General features: G+C 38.2%; 5 protein-coding genes across 5 annotated transcripts; 2 read left to right on the forward strand and 3 right to left on the reverse strand.

The window, feature by feature from the left end:
- The first annotated feature begins 542 nt into the window (after positions 1–542).
- Positions 543–6,752, forward strand: LOC17892052. The gene is made up of 11 exons (XM_006296818.2): positions 543–769; positions 1,496–2,050; positions 2,271–2,448; positions 2,566–2,794; positions 3,095–3,234; positions 3,425–3,714; positions 3,881–4,093; positions 4,186–4,683; positions 4,813–5,475; positions 5,571–6,116; positions 6,244–6,752. Exons 2-11 carry the CDS (start codon positions 1,778–1,780, stop codon positions 6,466–6,468), a joined length of 3,255 nt encoding a protein of 1,084 aa, XP_006296880.1. The 5' UTR covers positions 543–769; positions 1,496–1,777; the 3' UTR covers positions 6,469–6,752.
- A 381-nt stretch (positions 6,753–7,133) lies between these two features.
- Positions 7,134–9,671, forward strand: LOC17893869 (putative syntaxin-131). Its single transcript, XM_006298959.2, has 13 exons — positions 7,134–7,230; positions 7,321–7,367; positions 7,742–7,846; positions 7,935–8,040; positions 8,150–8,238; positions 8,327–8,400; positions 8,468–8,510; positions 8,599–8,659; positions 8,763–8,788; positions 8,867–8,944; positions 9,038–9,118; positions 9,197–9,262; positions 9,342–9,671. The coding sequence occupies exons 2-13, from the start codon at positions 7,350–7,352 to the stop codon at positions 9,513–9,515; spliced, it is 921 nt and encodes a 306-aa protein (XP_006299021.1). The 5' UTR covers positions 7,134–7,230; positions 7,321–7,349; the 3' UTR covers positions 9,516–9,671.
- Positions 9,672–9,719: 48 nt separating this feature from the next.
- LOC17893989 (protein EMBRYO SAC DEVELOPMENT ARREST 30) lies at positions 9,720–14,264 on the reverse strand. The gene is made up of 11 exons (XM_006297105.2): positions 13,965–14,264; positions 13,653–13,851; positions 13,473–13,557; positions 13,097–13,167; positions 12,923–13,011; positions 12,541–12,784; positions 12,264–12,376; positions 11,864–11,954; positions 11,602–11,730; positions 10,852–11,405; positions 9,720–10,644 (listed from the first exon to the last, which is right to left on the reverse strand). Exons 2-11 carry the CDS (start codon positions 13,806–13,808, stop codon positions 10,215–10,217), a joined length of 1,962 nt encoding a protein of 653 aa, XP_006297167.1. The 5' UTR covers positions 13,809–13,851; positions 13,965–14,264; the 3' UTR covers positions 9,720–10,214.
- A 535-nt stretch (positions 14,265–14,799) lies between these two features.
- On the reverse strand, positions 14,800–15,412 carry LOC17893005 (auxin-responsive protein SAUR21). The gene has a single exon (XM_006300012.2). It carries the CDS (start codon positions 15,280–15,282, stop codon positions 14,992–14,994), a length of 291 nt encoding a protein of 96 aa, XP_006300074.1. The 5' UTR covers positions 15,283–15,412; the 3' UTR covers positions 14,800–14,991.
- Positions 15,413–16,169: 757 nt separating this feature from the next.
- On the reverse strand, positions 16,170–16,729 carry LOC17893116 (auxin-responsive protein SAUR28). Its single transcript, XM_006298930.2, has one exon. The coding sequence runs from the start codon at positions 16,673–16,675 to the stop codon at positions 16,385–16,387; it is 291 nt and encodes a 96-aa protein (XP_006298992.1). The 5' UTR covers positions 16,676–16,729; the 3' UTR covers positions 16,170–16,384.
- Between the last annotated feature and the right edge of the window lie 766 nt (positions 16,730–17,495).

Raw genomic sequence — 17,495 nt, forward strand, 5'->3', positions numbered from 1 at the left:
CGTCATCAAATTTATGTCACGAGAGCTGACGCGTCACGTTATGCCTTTGATTTAGCCATCTCCTATGATTTAGCATCTGTTTATTGTCTTTTACCCATTTTGTCCCTCTAATTTTCATCCCTCAAAATTTAAGTTGTTGAAAATATTGACAACGTTGTATCGCAGAAAAATTCTGATACACAGAAATTAATTAAATTAAAAAGGTTATTAAAAAAAGGCTTAATTTTATTTTTCTCCTAATCTCTTAAAAAAAGGTTGAGAGATGAGTTTCAGACATATAATTTTTGGTTTGGACTGTGTATTGGACCTTGTCTACGTCTGACGTGTCGCACATGTCGTCACGTGTCACCAAAAGGGACCTTTCTTTTTGTAGTTAGGTGTGGGTGGCTGGAGGGATATGAAGATGGACTTCATCTCTTCTTCTCCGAGTCTTTAGCACGTCACAGCTTGAAGAAGGACTTTATAGTCATTTTCGTTAATTTCTATATAATTACCAAATTACCCCTTTGGCTCGGAGATCTCTCTCTCCGTTTCTCTCTCTCTCTCGCTCATTCAGAAACTTTTTTTTTTTTTGTGGGTAGACGGCCTCTGTTTCTTATGGAAGAGGAGGGTATATTCTCTGTTTTGATTCGCTTTTGAAGTTTTATCATAGAAGATTCCATTGTGCTCTTTTCATTTATCCTTTCTTCTCCTCTGTGTGATATATAATATATCTGTCTTTCATCGGTTTCTCTCTTGTTACATCCTAATCATCGGAGTTCAATTTCAGGTAACTTATTTTTTCTCTTCTGTCTCTGATTAATTTTAAACTCAATGGCAGTTTTAAATTGAGTTTTTAAACAAACATCATCAACAACGGTTTTGTTTACTTCTTCTCTTTGATTGGTCATTGGAGATGAGGTGAATTTTCATTTACTTTATTGATTCAAGTCTTGATTTTTGAGTGATGGGTGCTTCCAAAAATGGTTATATGTCCGTGATTTCTCTATTTTCTCGATCGAATGTTTTGCTACTCTCATTGTGTCTTTGGGATCGAGTTTTATCCGTTCTTGCCATTCTCGATTTGTGTGTGCTTTCTAAAGATCTTTTTGTTTGACGTCATTTTGTCTCTGTTTAACACTAGTTGTAATAAGAGATCTAAGTTGAGTTTTAAAGGCTTGATCTTTTCCCCGGATTTGGTAATTGTTGAGTCAGTCACATTCGTGGACTGATTTTTACTACATGTATGTATGTATCTTTCTTTACACATTTGGGTTTCGAGATTGAAGGTGTAATGTCATATCTTGGTGAAACATCTCTACAGTTCTGTTTGAGTGACACTTCATGAGATTCTTTGCTTTGTGGTTGGTGGATGCATCTCTCTTTTTTTTTTTTTAGAAAAGGAGCGATGCTTTCCATTACTCGGGTTTACTTGTTTATTCTTTGTGTTCTTGATTTCTCATTGAAGCTGTATATGAATATTATTAATCTAGTAGTACTTTTCTTTTCTGGACAGGAAATTTCGGCTTCTCTTATGAACGTGATTGTGAAGATTTGAGTATACCAACCCCTTTCTTCTGAAACCTGAGTGATTTGCTTGACTCATTTTCAAGATGAAAAATCAGCCTTAGCATAAGTTCCATGGCGTTAAACTCCAGAGAGGGCCAGAAAAGTTCATCTTCATTGTTCTTTTAGCTAAGTTATCGAAAACGAGTCTTAACTCTCTGGACGTATTTGGTCTAGACACAACATTTGTGGGGAACAAGGTTTTAGTGGGAATTTCTTGCCGTCTAGAAATATGGAATTGTCCGTCTCTCCTCAAACCCAGAAGATGAACTTGCAAACTTCCCGTAAAAGCTCACTTTCAGGGTCTAGGAAAGATTTGTGGTTTGCTATACGAGAAGGGTCATTGGTTGATGTGGATTTAGCACTTACCACGTTGAAGAAGACCGGTGGCAATATTAATTTAAGGAATGTATGTGGTCTGACTCCTCTGCATATTGCCATCTGGAGAAATCACATTCCTATTGTTAGGAGACTGCTTGCAGCTGGTGCTGATCCAGATGCTAGGGTTTGTGACCTTTCCTCTGTTTGTGCCTTTATTTGTCTAAGTATTTGCTTCTTCAGTTTATAATCTGGAATCTAGATGTTCCACGTTTGTACTTAATCCTATCTATTTACGTCTCTTTCCTGTAAGTTATTTGGTTTCTGTCTCTATGTTTGTTGCAAATATTGTATTCATAATGCTTAGAGAGTTGAGCTTGCCCTATATTGTACCATGTCCATTTCAGGATGGAGAATCTGGTTGGAGTAGTCTTCATAGAGCTTTGCATTTTGGTCATCTTGCAGTAGCTAGCGTACTAATTGACTCAGGTGCTTCTTTTACTCTAGAAGACATAAAACTGCGAACACCTGTTGATTTGGTCTCAGGTCCAGTGGCTCAGATTATTGGCGAGCAACAGAGTTCGGGTAAGTAATCTTTTCTCAACCTTCACCTTTAAGGGAAAACATGAAACTTCTGGTCACTCTTTCTTACACAACTTTTAAAAAGCTGAAATGTTGTGTTCATTTTCTTCTTTTCTTCAGTGGCTACCGAGGTTTTCAGCTGGGGAAATGGTGCAAACTACCAACTTGGAACTGGCAATCAACATGTTCAGAAGCTACCCGGCAGAGTTGATTCACTGCATGGTTGTTTTATTAAGTTGGTCTCTGCTGCAAAGTTCCATAGTGTTGCCATTAGTTCTCATGGAGAAGTATACACGTGGGGATTTGGAAGGGGTGGCCGCCTTGGACATCCTGAATTTGACATTCACAGGTGTGTATTGTTGTTACTCTAATATGGTGATTTGAGGAGTAGTGCTTTCATTCCTATAAAGATTCATGGTCTTATTTGTTGTGTTATAAAGATTTCCACTTGCCTATCCCGTTACTGCTGTTTCGAAATTCGTCTTACTCGATTTCTGATGGAACATGAAATGATCAACTATAGTCTTCTAAGCGTACATATATATAATTATAGCTTGCAGTTTTTTTTTTCTTTCTCAAGCTTATCGCAGTTTTTTTGAAAGTTTATGTAAACCACAATCAAGTTAATATTTCTGAATTATTATCTCAGTGGTCAAGCTGCGGTTATTACTCCCCGCCAGGTGATATCCGGTTTAGGATCACGCCGTGTAAAGGCAGTTGCGGCAGCTAAGCACCACACTGTCATTGCTACGGAAGGCGGGAGTGTATACACCTGGGGTTCCAATAGAGGTAAAACACTCAATTGGCTTCCTATTTTCAAGTGAATGGATCCTGGTTCTCTAGTATACTCAAGTTATAGCTAAGACTCTTAGCCCAGTTTCTTAGTTAATCTGAATTAGATGGAGCTATGTCTAATCTATTTGGGTCACCTCGTGGTATTTTATCCTCGAGTCTGATGTTGTTTGTGATGCTCTTGTAGAGGGGCAGCTTGGTTATACTTCTGTGGATACTCAGGCAACACCCCGCAAAGTGACTTCCTTGAAGGCAAAGATTGTAGCTGTTTCTGCAGCAAACAAACATACCGCCGTAGTTTCAGAGTGCGGTGAAGTTTTCACTTGGGGATGCAACAGGGAAGGTCAGCTTGGTTATGGAACCTCCAACTCAGCATCAAACTATTCTCCCAGATTGGTTGATTACTTGAAAGGAAAAGTTTTCACGGCTGTTGCATCTTCAAAATATCACACTCTAGTGTTGCGAAACGATGGAGAGGTAAAGTTTCTTACGACATTTTAAGTTTAACGTTTTAATACTATTATGTCAGTGTGTCAAGTTTATAGAATGTATGAGCGTGTGGAAATCATATCTAGAATATGAGAACTTAATCTGGATAAAAATTTATTTTTCTTTAGTATTTCTTTCTTTCTTCTGTGACCAGGTGTACACCTGGGGTCATCGGCTGGTGACTCCAAGACGTGTTATTATTTCCCGGAATTTAAAGAAAGCTGGGAATACACTATTGAACTTTCATCGAAGGAGACCTCTCCGATTGACTGCAATAGCTGCGGGAATGGTACACAGCTTGGCTCTAGCAGAAGATGGTGCATTATTTTATTGGGTTTCCTCCGACTCCAATCTTAGATGCCAACAGGTTGGATTAAACCTTCTCTTCCTTAAAAAAGTCTAAATAATCAATGACACGTACAGTAATAATCAAATGATGTTTAATTCTGATTCCCGCAGTTGCATTTGCTGCACGGTAAAACAGTTGTGAGCATTTCAGCGGGTAAATACTGGGCATCTGCTGTTACTAGTACAGGTGAAGTTTACATGTGGGATGGAAAAAATGTTAATGATATGCCACCGTCCCCTTCTCGCCTCCACAACTTGAAAAGGGCAACCACAGTTGCTGTTGGTGAAACACATCTTCTGGTTGTGGGTTCTCTGTATCATCCTGCCTATGCTCCTACTGTGCTTGGGAAGTCTCAAACTGTGCAAGCGAATGAAAGTAGGGAAGAAGAAGATGAAGAACTTGATGAGGGTTTTATGTTTAATGATGTGGAATCTGTGAATGTGTTAAAATCTGTGCAACACGATGATCCTAAGGAGAGGACGGTACCTAGTTTGAAAAGTTTATGCGAGAAGGTGGCAGCAGAATGTATTGTAGAGCCACGAAATGCTATTCAACTGCTTGAAATTGCAGATTCACTTGGAGCAGAGGACCTTAAGAAGTACTGTGAGGTAATGCTAAACTTCCTTTGTGATGATTGCACACTAAACCGGAGAGATAAAACAGATAGAAGTTTATGTTCAGTGTTGTCTTTTTGTGTCCTCGCTGATGATTACTATACATGTGTGTTCTTCCTGCAGGACATTGTGATCCGAAACCTTGACTTTATTTTGACGTTTTCACCCCAATCAATTGCAAATACATCACCTGATGTTCTTGCCAATCTTGAGAAATTATTGGATGACAGATCATCTGAAACATGGAGCTCCCGACCACTTCCAACACCAACAGCCACATTTCCTGTTGTTATAGATAGTGAAGAGGAGGAAAGTGAGAGCGACATTCTAAGAACTCGTGACAACCATGTGAAATACTTTTCCAGTATTGCTGAGGGAAGTACTCGAATGGATTCATTCTTGCAACCAGAAGATGAGTTGACTGAACGCAATTCCAAAGAAGTCCGAGCTTTGAGGAAAAAGTTGCAACAAATTGAGATCCTTGAAGCAAAACAATCCAGAGGACAACTTCTTGATGGTCAGCAAATAGCAAAACTTCAAAAGAAACTAGATATTGAAAGTTCACTTGTAGAACTTGGTATTCCTATTGAAGAGTCTCCAGAGGCAAAATCATCAACAGCTTTGCCACTAGATGGAAAAGCCAACAAGAAGGGAAAAAAGAAGAAAAAAGGAAAACAGAGGTTTGTACAGGTTGAGACATTCCCTGAATTTGGTGAAGTTAAAGTGGATATAGATACAATGCAGGTTAAAGAAACTGAGGAAATCTCTCAAGCTATCAAGCCAAAGGTTAGTTTTGAGGACCGGTTGATCATATTAAATTACGGTTTTAAGGATCCATCTGCAGCAGTTGAATTATTTTTGTGTTGTACTTATTCTACTAGGATGAAAAAATCATGTTGGATATGACGGTGATTAGTGGGTTCCCCAAGGAATCAGACTTTGTCTCACTCTCGGAGAAGAAAGATAATTTACCCAATTCGCCGAGAAGCAAGAAACTTGGAACAGCAGCAAACAAGAAGAAGAACAGAAAGGGTGGGCTTTCCATGTTCTTAACTGGTGCTCTTGATGATCAGATCCCTAAACCTGTTGTTACTCCTCCAACAAAGCCTAAGTTTGAAGGTCCTGTGTGGGGTGGAGCTAAGATTTCTAAAGGATTATCAACCCTCCGGGATATTCAAGATGAACAAAGCAAGACTCGGCTTCAGGAACCTGTTAGGACAACTAAAAATCAGTCAGGCGATGATTCTTCTGGTAAAACCGAAGGAAAGATATTACTGAGTTCCTTCTTGACTACGAAGCCGATTCCAGTGGAATCAGCCAAAAGTTTGCAGCAATCTGATATGGAAAGAGGGACTCCTCCTTGGGTTTCCTCTGAAACTCCTCGTAACCTGTCTCGACCTTCTCTCAGAGATATCCAGATGCAGGAGGTAAGTTGTTCCTCTGTTATAAGAATGCTTACTGTTTCTAAAGAACAGAGAAGATTGTCTTGTTGCATCACAGTTTGTGTTTGAGAATTCATATTTATCTCGGTTGTGTTTGTCTTGTCTAATGCAGGAGAAGAAGCTACAGTCTCTGTCCCACAGTCCAAAGACAAAAACATCAGGCTTCACTGTCGCAACCGGGCAAGGATCTCCATCAGATTCCCCTGGAACTAATCGCTGGTTCAAACCAGAGATAGATGCTCCATCACCCATACGATCAATCCAAATCGAAGAAAAAGCCATGAAGGATCTCCGTCGCTTCTACAGCAGCGTGAAGGTAGTCAGAAACCAGCCTTGATGATGAGTGAATGAGCGCATTAGTTTTCAAGAGCTCTCATTCTCAAAACTCAAAAGTGTTGTAGTTTTAATTGTAGAGATGATGTCTCCACTGTACATTGGATGTCCTCTCAACTGGTCAGCCATTTTTTCTTTCTTTCAGTTTCTTAGTATTTGGTAGTAGCTGTCAAGAGTAGTGCTCATGTCTATGTACATCACTGGTGTACATGAAGAGTCTTCTCACAAGCCATTTTAGATGTACATATTTCGTAATAATAAAACAAGTTTAGATAATTATTTCAAATATCTCCCCTTGTGTAGTAGTCTAAACATTGACTAAACAAAGTCAGAAAGAGATCCAAACTACACATTGGTTCTGTAGTTGAACGTAATGAACCTAATGGTCTCTGTATGTAATATTCAGGTGTCCTTGTCTAGCAGCAACAAAGCGGGTACTGACTGTTTGGTTTAATTATCTTTGTAAAGATGCTTTCTCGAAATAAACAGTTTGATTAGTAATCTCTGCCAACAACCTCTCTCTCTCTTTTATTGTTGGTAAAGAAGAACATAATTTATCAAAACGAAATCTCAACCGTTGAATCGAACCGTGCGTGTCTAATATTCTCATCTTTGTGGTCTGCTTTATAAGGTAACGAAGCTCCCTTGTCTCTCTCTCTCTCTCTCTGTGTCTGGATTTATCTTTCTTATTGTTTTTAGGATATAATCAAAACAAACAAAAGAGAAGGAAGAGAACAAAAGAGATCTGGGTTTATTACAAAACCAGGTTTCGTTTCCTTCTGATTGCGACCATTTCTTCTTTCATGGAATTTGAGATTTTGTTGATTGTTTGACAAGTTTCCTTCTGCTTTTATAGATCTTTTGCTCTGTTCCAGTTCTCCGACAATGAACGACCTCTTAAAGGTTTGTCTTATTATGTCCTTCAAACTTTCATCTGTTTGCTTTGGACATTACGGCGACTTCTGCTCTAAATCAAAGCAAATTTTCCGTGTATCTTTAAAAAATCCTCTCCAAATTTTGAAATTAGAAACTCGGAATCTAGGGTTTTAAATGGCTTGGGTTACAAGATTAATACGAGATGACTTTTCTTTGCATTTATCCCGAGAAAAACCAGTTGATCACACGAATTTTCCTGTGGGATTCGAAGAATCTTGTATAGAGAAAACCAGTTGCTAACAGGATCAAATATATCTAGAGGTTTATGTAAAGATTAAACGTTGTCAAGTTATTATCATATATGTTTCTAAAATGGCATGACAAGTGTTTTGACTGGACAGGGCTCGTTAGAGTTTTCCAGGGATCGCTCTAATAGAAGCGATATTGAGTCAGGACATGGCCCAGGTAACTCTGGAGATCTCGGCCTCTCTGGTTTCTTCAAAAAGGTAAAGCTTTGTATCCATCCCTCTGCAACTCTTCTCAATCAGTGTTTACATGCCTATGCCGCCTAACGAGATCATATCTACTGTATAGGTCCAAGAAATCGAAAAGCAATATGAGAAGCTTGACAAGCATCTTAAGAAGCTTCAGAGGGCACACGAGGAGACTAAAGCCGTCACTAAGGCTCCCGCGATGAAATGTAAACCAAAACGAGTTCGAATTGAGATCTCTGGCGCAAGTTCTTGATCGAAGATTTAGTAGATGAACTCAAACTTGGTTCCTCTGTTTTTTTCTTTTTTCTTCTGCAGCAATCAAACAGAGGATGGAGAGAGATGTTGATGAAGTAGGAAGAATTTCTCGATTTATTAAAGGAAAGATCGAAGAACTGGATCGAGAGGTTAGTCTTAGAGATGACTACATTGTTTTTGTTACATCTGTTTCTATGATCTGTTCATCTTGTCTCAGACTCTGATTGATTTCTTCAGAATTTGGAGAACCGGACTAAACCGGGCTGTGGGAAAGGAACAGGTGTAGACAGAACAAGAACAGCCACAACTATGTGAGTTTCGCCTTTTAAAGCTCAGAATTGTCTTTTCAGTCTTCCTTAACGCTGTTTTCTTGGGCAGTGCGGTGAAGAAGAAATTTAAGGAGAAGATATCAGAATTCCAAGTAAGGTTAAAGAAGGGCTTTAGCAAATTTTGAAAAGTAAAAGCTCTCTAAGAAAGTTGTCCTTAGCTCTCATCTTTGTTATCTGCAGACTCTAAGACAGAACATTCAACAAGAATACAGAGAAGTTGTAGAGAGGCGTGTGTTTACAGGTTTGAATTGAGAATCTGTCTGAAGGTTCAACTATTCCATTAATGATCTTCGAAGAGCTAATTGTCTTTTTTTTTTTTGGTTCTGATTCTTAACAATGATTAGTGACTGGCCAACGAGCAGATGAAGAGGCAAGGACTTTAAAACACTGATTTTCTTGATTATAATCTATTGAATCAGTTCATGATAGTCAATTTTTGGGTGTGTAGACAGTTGATAGATTGATTGAAACTGGAGACAGTGAGCAGATTTTCCAGAAAGCAATCAGGGAGCAAGGAAGAGGCCAGGTTTGTATCTATGTTCTCGCACTCATCTGATTTAACCTCCTGTTCAACTATAACGTGCTTTTTCAAGTCAGGTTATTTGCTCGCTCTGTGCAGATAATGGATACACTGGCTGAGATTCAGGAACGTCATGACGCTGTCAGAGATTTGGAGAAGAAACTCCTTGACCTGCAACAGGTAAACCTCTCCGAGTAACCAAAGACTCAACATTCAGTGTCATTCTTCACTGATTCTTCTCTTTTATGTTTCGGTTAGGTGTTTCTCGATATGGCCGTGCTGGTGGATGCACAGGGAGAGATGTTAGACAACATAGAGAATATGGTAACAATCCCTTCAGTACCTGTGGAATGCCCTGAGTTTGGAATTCTTCAAAATCTTTCTTACTTTGTTTCTATATCAGGTCTCGAGCGCTGTGGATCATGTTCAATCCGGGAACAACCACCTAACAAAGGCAGTAAAAAGCCAGAAAAGTTCAAGAAAATGGATGTGCATTGCCATCCTTATTCTTCTTATCATCATTATCATTACTGTTATCTCTGTTATCAAACCATGGACACAGAAAAATGGTGCCTAAGGTTCTTCTTCTCTCTGCCCTGCTTCTGGAGCTTCTGTATACAACAGTATATATACATACCTGTATCACCAAATCTCAAACTATTGACTTTCCACTATCACTAAATAGATGATGTATTCTTTTGATCGGATCAATGAATTAACTATTTTCAAAGAACATCTCAGCCTAATGGATAAGAATGTGAAACAGGAGACAGCAAGTGTGTATAAAAATCCTGTTGAAATATACCTTTATCTTTTATATCTGTAGTATGTCAAAACAAATCCAGAAAAAAACTATTGGGGGAAAAAGGGATAAAAGAATCTGAATATGAACCTTAATCAGATTTACAATGATGAGAAGAAGAAGAGCAAAAGATACCTCCAGCTTCACATTTGCTTCAAGGGAAGACCTCAGAGAAGGATGAAGCATAACAGACATCCTTTGCTGCATAAGTTGTCTGTCCTTCGATGCATAGAGTGTCTGGAGGCAATACTTGTATCTTTGAGAAGGTTTCGATGTATAGAGTATGCAACTAACTTCGAAGGAGCTACTAACAAAAGAATAACACTAAAAGCTTATTCTCAGAAAGGGGGAAAAAGCCGGGAACTGTAGAAAACAATTAAATAAAACCTCCGTATGTTTCCTTCTTCGCCTTTCCTGAAAGAATCTGGGAAAAATCAAATGTCAACTCACAGCAGAATTTGCATAGTTGTCACGCTAGTCATTAGGATCCCATTCTTCATCCTGGTCAAACGCTGAAGCCACTTTACTTTTTGCAAATTCTTCTTCAGTTTCTGACTGTTCAGCGAGAAGATCATGTTCATAATCAGGCTGATCACCATCATCAGTTTTACTCTTTTCCACTCCAGCTGATTTTATCCATTTAGGGCACTCATCCTCACCTCCATAGAGAAATCTGCCATCATCACTCCGTAATTGCCTGGACTCATCAAGGGCTGATGTTCTACATGAACATTCAGGAAGTGGATGCGAAAGAAACGACCTTGGTTTCGACAGCATAGACTGCCTGATAAGCCCACTTTCACCCAAACTTGAGTTAAGATGTTTCCTTACGCGAAGTGTCCAGTTACGGTTAGGATGGTACATGTCCTCACGGGTAATGTTGAAAAGTTCTTGAATAACTTTCCTGTTTGAGTAAAGTGAACAGTTAATGAATTTGCAAAAGATAGATTCCACAAATGTTAGTGAATTATGAGAGGCATGTTAAGTCAAATTTACAGATTAACAAACCCAAAAGAGTAAGAAGTTTATCTGCATAACGCGTGTGCAATCAACCTAACTATGGAAAACAAGCTAATGCAGTCATTAAATGTTTAACAATAGCCTTTCTTACCTGTCTAGTCTATATGTTCGTGAAGAGGGCCTTTCATAGAGCCTTTGACCCATCACCAAACTTGAAAAATCTGGCCACCCACTACCATCATTGTTGAAACCGGGGAAGAACCCATCAGCTTCTACAGAAACAACAAAATCAAGGGCATCCCACAGTAACCTATGTGCTTGATTCCTAAGATCCATAGGTGAAGGGATTGGTTCTGTGTCATTCTCCGTAAGCCAACCATACCATCCTTCTTTTTCGTGCTGGTATATAGGTCTGTCTGGAGGAGGAGGTAGAGGTCTAGGCCGGGGACCTGCCTTGTTCCACTCTTCTTTGAGCTGCTTATCGCTTTTTCGAGGAGGCATTTCAAATGTATTTTCTGGAAGAGGTATCTCAGGACCAACCAAATCTGATAACTCCTCCAAGCTGCATAAAGAAGTCCTATCCACTAAATTAGGGAACATAGCACGCAGAGGGATCAAAACCCGTTGGCCACCAAACATTTCAGAACCAGCTAAATATATGATCGCTTTTTGAGAATAACCCAATGCTTTCAACAAAATTCCAACCTGCAAAAGTTCAATACCAATTAACTGTTGGCATCATAAAGCCAATTTAGTACCATCAGAACAGCAGTACGAAAGCAATCCAATTGATGCACTATAATGTTAAGAGACACCACAAATGCAGACATAAGGAATAATGAAATATAACAAGGCGGCCTTTAAAGCCATTTTAGCATAACTTGAGACAAGCTCTGAGTACCTCTTCTGGCATGAGAGGACATAAGCCATTGTCCCTGCGCAAGTGCGAGTCTACATTAAGTTCTTCTGAAATCATCTTCTGCTTAATCATCTGAGCCCGCCGATATTGGATGAGTTCACTGTGAATGTCCTTGGAGAATTGAAACGATGTATAGAGTTAGAAACTAATTCCACCATCAAAACTATCTCTCCATGTAACTCAAGCTGATATAAATACTTCGTTCTTACAAAGAATACAGATAGAGAAGGTTGGATAATTTTACCTGGAAAAGCTCAGCACAACCATGATATGCCAATTTTTCCCTCACTAAGCCAGGGTGATAAGCTAGGAAAGGTTGACCTGATTTACGTAACCTAGAAAATAAAAAATACGTATCTCAATTCTGTCAGGATGAGCGGTACTTAGTGGTAAATGGATAAAACCGTGCCACATAGATATAGTCATTTTTGGTTACGTAGTAATCCACCTCAAGATCCCAAGCTAAATTGAGAAAATGCCCACCCCTGATACTTGTTTATTATAGTTATCAGCTTGGTATTCCATAGTTTAAAAAAAAAAAAAAAAGTTTAGCATCAAATGTTCTTCCCCCTCCCCCTAATCGAAAAACACAACTATCTCCCCCTTTCTTCAATTTAGTTTTAAATTGCAAGTATCAAAAATACCTGTCAACCATCTTTTTGCCTAGCACCTGGATTTCTGAACGAAGCTGGAGGGCATGGAAGGCAACTTTACACCTTAATCTTTGAAGTTCAGGCATTGAAGCTGGCAAAGTTGACTGAAAACAAGACAACTTTGATGAGTAAAAACTTCGTCTCACATTTAAACATAAAATGTAAAACGTGATAAGACTAGTGCTGGTAGTTAGCAAGCAAAAATATATCTACTCAAAGACCTCTGTAGATTTAGAAGTTACTGCACACGAAACATATAACACTGTACCTGCAAGCATCCCCCATCAGACACGATCAATCCAATAACATTAGCTTTCTTTAACTTTGGCAATACATCCTCCAGGTAAAATTTGGGTGATGCAGAGTTTTTGGGCTTAAAAAGAGGGAACTCATTCCTTTTTCTTGCGGCTTTCAAGCTCTCAGGGAGGGCCTTTGTAACTATAACATCATTTTTAAGAAAGGCTATAAATTGCTCTTCATCATAAAGATAGGAGAAACTCTTGAACTTGTTGCTGCACAGCATGTGAAAATAAACAAGAGTAAAGACGAGTCTGATACAAAGGCAAAAAAAGCATGCACTAACAGAAAAGCATGGAGAAACGAGCAAAGATATAGAAAAACAACAACATAGTGGATAGAGCTAGGCGCACCTAATGCCTTTAGAGCGAAGACTTTCTTGAAGCTCCGGAATGACAAGAGTAGCATTTAGAAGCCTGGATATGGTGACAAGATCACATATCTAGAAAATTTGCAAAGACGTTATCAACATGCATAACTGAAAATACAAAGAGGAATCTCAAATTATTGAGTCAACTGATACGTACAGAAGATCTTATCTTGTCAAATCCACCAAATATCTTTGCATAAATGAAACCATTGTTTTTTAAACTGGGCGCTGCAAAAAGACAGTGCCAAAAAGAATTAACAAGATAGATAGATATGAAAGAACAAAAGTGAAAAAGAAAAAAAAAACCCAATAGACTTTTCATGTTCAAACAAGTATCGAAGACAACATACAGAATCCCTAATTGGGATTTATATTCCTCTATGGTTTGATACAAAATGGAGTAAACATCTTACGATTGAGCAATTAAGATGCAGACATCAAAGCAGCTAAAAGATATACAGTGTAAGAAATATAGTTGAAGATATATGTATAGAGTGTTATCTGGTGCATGCAAACAAAGTAAGATACAGTACCAGGATAACTATTTCTTGGATTGGCATAAGGCTGCAAGGTCTCTAACGATTTAACAGGCCGCCATAAGTGCTTATTTCTAAAATCCTGCAACAGTCAACACAAAGAGAGAAGCAAAATTCAGGCAAACGACATTCTTAAAATTGAAAGCCAAGAATCAAATTCAATTCGTGGCTGATCACCTGTGCCCCTAACAAATCTTGCCAAAGGTTATCTCTTGCAGAAAACGCCAACTGTACACCTGAAGACTTGGTGATGGAGAGATGAACAACCAGAGATCCCATTGACAAGATGAGAACAAAAAGCGCAATCCATTTTATTCTAGATTTGAACACCATCTTCCACCAGCCCGAATCGAGCTCTTCCCCCAGCTAAAGAACCCTAAAATCCAAAATGGCAGCAAGGAAAATTCAAATCCAGTCGCCAGGACAGATATATCAGAATTTGAAAATTCCCAAACTCAGAAGCTTCTCCTGTAGATTTTTAAAGTATACCGGATTCAAGGCGAGATCCAGGGTCAAACGAGGCAAAATTATAAATGCAACAGCCTCGAGACGAAGAAGCACGATTAGGATCTGATCAAAGGGATGTGTTTAAAACTTGAGAGTTCTCGCATCTTTCTCTCTCAATCGAAGTTTCCAGGAGAAAACAAACAAAAGGCCCGTGCAGTCAGAGATGAAGTAGTTGAATTTAATTTCAGAGTCAGATCGATCAAGAGAGGGAGATTCACAGAGGGGGAGAGAGACTATAGCAGGAGACAGAACTCACTGACAGATTTCCAGAAATCGAAGCAGCGAGGAAGGGTTGCTTTGTTAACAGACAAACTCTGCATATACACAATATATTATGAACTCGACTCTAACTCTACTACAGTTACAATAACCGGCTCAAATTTCGGTTTACGATTCTCGGTTGAGAATCATATACCAAATCCCCATAATTAATCGTGATTTAATTCGTATTTTCTCCTTCATTAATTAGGGCTTCCGTTCTAGTAACCGACAAAAAATACTAGGTTTAGGTTTGATTTGGTGTGTAAGAGTAAACCCGGTTTTAAGTCAATTCTTTAACAGGAAACCAAAATTGAATTGCCGGTTTAAAGTCAGGTAGTTTAGGCGTCGGTTATATTCAATCCGGAAATTCCCAAATCCCAATAACTCAAATCGGTTCGATGTTAAGGCTCTCTTTCAGCTTTAGTTGCTTGATCAGAGTGGGAAAGGGAAACATGAGGTTCATAGCCACTTCGATCGTCAAGAGACTTGAACCAAATTTGATTCCATGATTCTGTAGCAATATGAAATATCTTTTTGATTTCACAATATCTAACTGTTAATTAAACACATAATTTGATAAATCTTTCTGGATCTTTTTGTTTGATTCCATCGTGTCATTACACAAAAAAATTGGCATTTACATTGGAATATTCATATCATCTAAATCAAATCTTTCATTTAAGAAACATTAAAGAATTGTCATCTAATCTACAGTTAAAAAAAAAAGATATGGTTCTTCAGATAATGATCATCCTTGGATCTGAGAAGTTATAGTGAGGAAGGTATCTTCAGGACAAGGGATCGTTAAGCCGCCCATCGGGTGATTGAATCCGAACTCTTCTTCAGCCTTGGTGAGAAGATCTTGAAACAAAGGCTGGTTCAAGAATGAAACTGGCACAAGGTGTCTCTGCTTCTTCTTCTGGCTCTCACCGACGTACACTGCAAGAAACCCTTTTGGTGCTGATGTTTCTTTCCTCGTTCCTGCTACTGAGCCACCTAGTATCTTCTTTGCAGCCATGAAACTTCTTACTAAAGCCATTTTTCTTTTTACAAACTTAAAATCTTGATTTTTTTTGTATTTTCAAGCTCTAGGATTGTTTGCTTCTTGTTGTTGTTGTTGATGATGATATGAAGATGTTGATAGAGGTCGGTATATATAGATAGATCTATGAAGAATCGTATCGTGGGACATGCAAGAATAGAGAGAGTATCACATGGTTATGTTTTCTCAGATGATATTAGAGATTGGCATGTGCTCTTGTTTCTTCATGTTTCCATAAAAAATCGTCTCTGTACGTTTTTGTCCTCTTCTCTCAATCTTCTCCGGTTGAAATTGATTTCTCACGTTACCAAATCTTTCTATAAGAACAAACTTATGTGGGGACATGAGGTTGTTCACCAGCAGAACAAAGAGCCTCTGTCACTAATTAAGTTGTTCTCAACCATACCTAGATATAGGATCACATGACAATGCTATAAAAGAAACTTATGTGGCTAAAATTTATATATCTCTCTTACTGATGTTGATATGATGATGAACAGTTGAACACAGTCATAATGTATCAATGGAGGGTCCATGTTGGAGACAAATTCATATGGTTGATTTGATGAGGTACAAAGTTACTTCACATCATCACGGGCACAACAACTAAAGCTTCTTGTCTTCGTTGTAAAAACAGAGTAACTAAAAAAAGACAAACCAGTAAAAAAAATATTATAGATACATCATGTAGCTTAGAATGTTCAGAGCTATGTCAAGATCTAAATGGAGTTAAACTGAGTTACGTTTGCGAGAGAGAGAGTGGAAGACATTAAAAGAGTTTTATTGTTCCGTCTTCGTTCTTAAGACCACCGTTTCAAGATTTGATGCCATGAAGAAGGTATCTTGTATGACTTAAATTTTTGCAGTAACAAATATTTCTGTAACGTGTATTAATAAGCAAAAAGATTTCTGCAACTTATATTGATCTGATCTCTGTTACACAAAAATTGTATTTACATTGAAATATGTAAACCTCTGAAACAAACACTTCCAATAAGAAAGGAGGAGTAAAAAAATGTCATCTATTTACATAATAACTCTGAATCTCTAGTTTGAGAAGAAAGACCAAAATGTTAAATGTCTTTTTGCTGGATCATCTTCAACTGTGGAGCTGAGAAGTTATACTGATAAAAGTATCTACAGGGCAAGGGATCGTCAAGCCACCCGTTGGATGATCAAACCCAAACTCTTCTTCAGCTTTACTGAGAAGAACCTGAAAGGAAGGCTGGCTCAAATATGAGACTGGCACAACATACCTCTGCTTCTTCTCTTGGCTCTCACCAACGTATACTGCAAGAAACCCTTTTGGTGCTGAAGTTTCTTTCCTGATTCCTACTAAAGACCCACCAAGAATCTTCTTGGCACTAAAGAGACTTCTTACCAAAGCCATTTTGTTCGTTCTTGAAATCTGAGACTTAAAGCTCTCGAAGATGTATGAGATCAAAAGAAAGGTTGTTGATGATAATTCTTTCAGATTTGGGGAGGGTATATATAGATCAAATGAATGAGTTGAAACCTGACTGATACCAATTGAAACAACAAGTGGGGACATACATGAACAACGTTTTCACATGGCTCTGTCTTTTTCCAAATGCTAATCAGGAAATCAATATGAAAGATGACACAGTAGGGCACACAGGCTAATTTGTTTCCATTAAGAACAAGAAATCTCGGATACACAATCATGTTTTTGTAAACATCCAACAACAAAATAATATGTCAAGGAAATAGAAGAAGCTTGAACCACTTCATCAAGTCAACAACCATCAGAATCACTTGACAAGGCATGTGCTAATTCTTTATTAACCGAGTTTTTCTATGAACCAAGAAGCCTTATCGACAAAGTACATCCTAATATATATCCATAAATACAATTTGTACCAGCGAGCTGTAAAAGATCTAAGTCACTAATAGAATAAGCTGATCACAAACACTAACTCAGTTTTAAAACTAAATTTGCAAAGAACCTGACAATAAAGAATTTCTAACATGAATCTGTCAATTTAGTTTCTTTCTTTTTTTTTTTTCTTTTTTCCATCCGGCTTTGCTCGATTACCATTTTTAGTCAGTCAAAGTGTACATGAATTTATTGATTTGCACTTGTGTAAATTTAGTGAAATTTGGTCAAAAACTCAGTTTACTTTCATGATTTTTTTCCTAGTCAGTTTCGAGATTTGGTCTTCTATATTTTTCTACAAGAAAAATGATGT

The sequence above is a fragment of the Capsella rubella genome, unplaced genomic scaffold, assembly GCF_000375325.1.
Source record: "Capsella rubella cultivar Monte Gargano unplaced genomic scaffold, Caprub1_0 scaffold_3, whole genome shotgun sequence".
Taxonomy (NCBI): Eukaryota; Viridiplantae; Streptophyta; class Magnoliopsida; order Brassicales; family Brassicaceae; genus Capsella; species Capsella rubella.

Excerpts from the sequence above, each read along its gene's own strand:
- LOC17893116 (XM_006298930.2), bottom strand. The coding sequence starts at position 16,675 with ATGGCTTTGGTAAGAAGTCTCTTTAGTGCCAAGAAGATTCTTGGTGGG.
- LOC17893005 (XM_006300012.2), bottom strand. The coding sequence starts at position 15,282 with ATGGCTTTAGTAAGAAGTTTCATGGCTGCAAAGAAGATACTAGGTGGC.
- LOC17892052 (XM_006296818.2), top strand. The coding sequence starts at position 1,778 with ATGGAATTGTCCGTCTCTCCTCAAACCCAGAAGATGAACTTGCAAACT. Across the intron at positions 3,715-3,880 it reads TGTTGCGAAACGATGGAGAG|GTGTACACCTGGGGTCATCG; the intron begins GTAAAGTTTCTT and ends TTCTGTGACCAG. Across the intron at positions 6,117-6,243 it reads GAGATATCCAGATGCAGGAG|GAGAAGAAGCTACAGTCTCT; the intron begins GTAAGTTGTTCC and ends TGTCTAATGCAG.
- LOC17893989 (XM_006297105.2), bottom strand. The coding sequence starts at position 13,808 with ATGGTGTTCAAATCTAGAATAAAATGGATTGCGCTTTTTGTTCTCATC. Across the intron at positions 13,558-13,652 it reads AAGATTTGTTAGGGGCACAG|GATTTTAGAAATAAGCACTT; the intron begins GTGATCAGCCAC and ends TGACTGTTGCAG. Across the intron at positions 11,955-12,263 it reads GGCAAAAAGATGGTTGACAG|GTTACGTAAATCAGGTCAAC; the intron begins GTATTTTTGATA and ends TTTATTTTCTAG.
- LOC17893869 (XM_006298959.2), top strand. Across the intron at positions 8,041-8,149 it reads TAAGGCTCCCGCGATGAAAT|CAATCAAACAGAGGATGGAG; the intron begins GTAAACCAAAAC and ends TTTCTTCTGCAG. Across the intron at positions 8,239-8,326 it reads TCGAAGAACTGGATCGAGAG|AATTTGGAGAACCGGACTAA; the intron begins GTTAGTCTTAGA and ends TGATTTCTTCAG.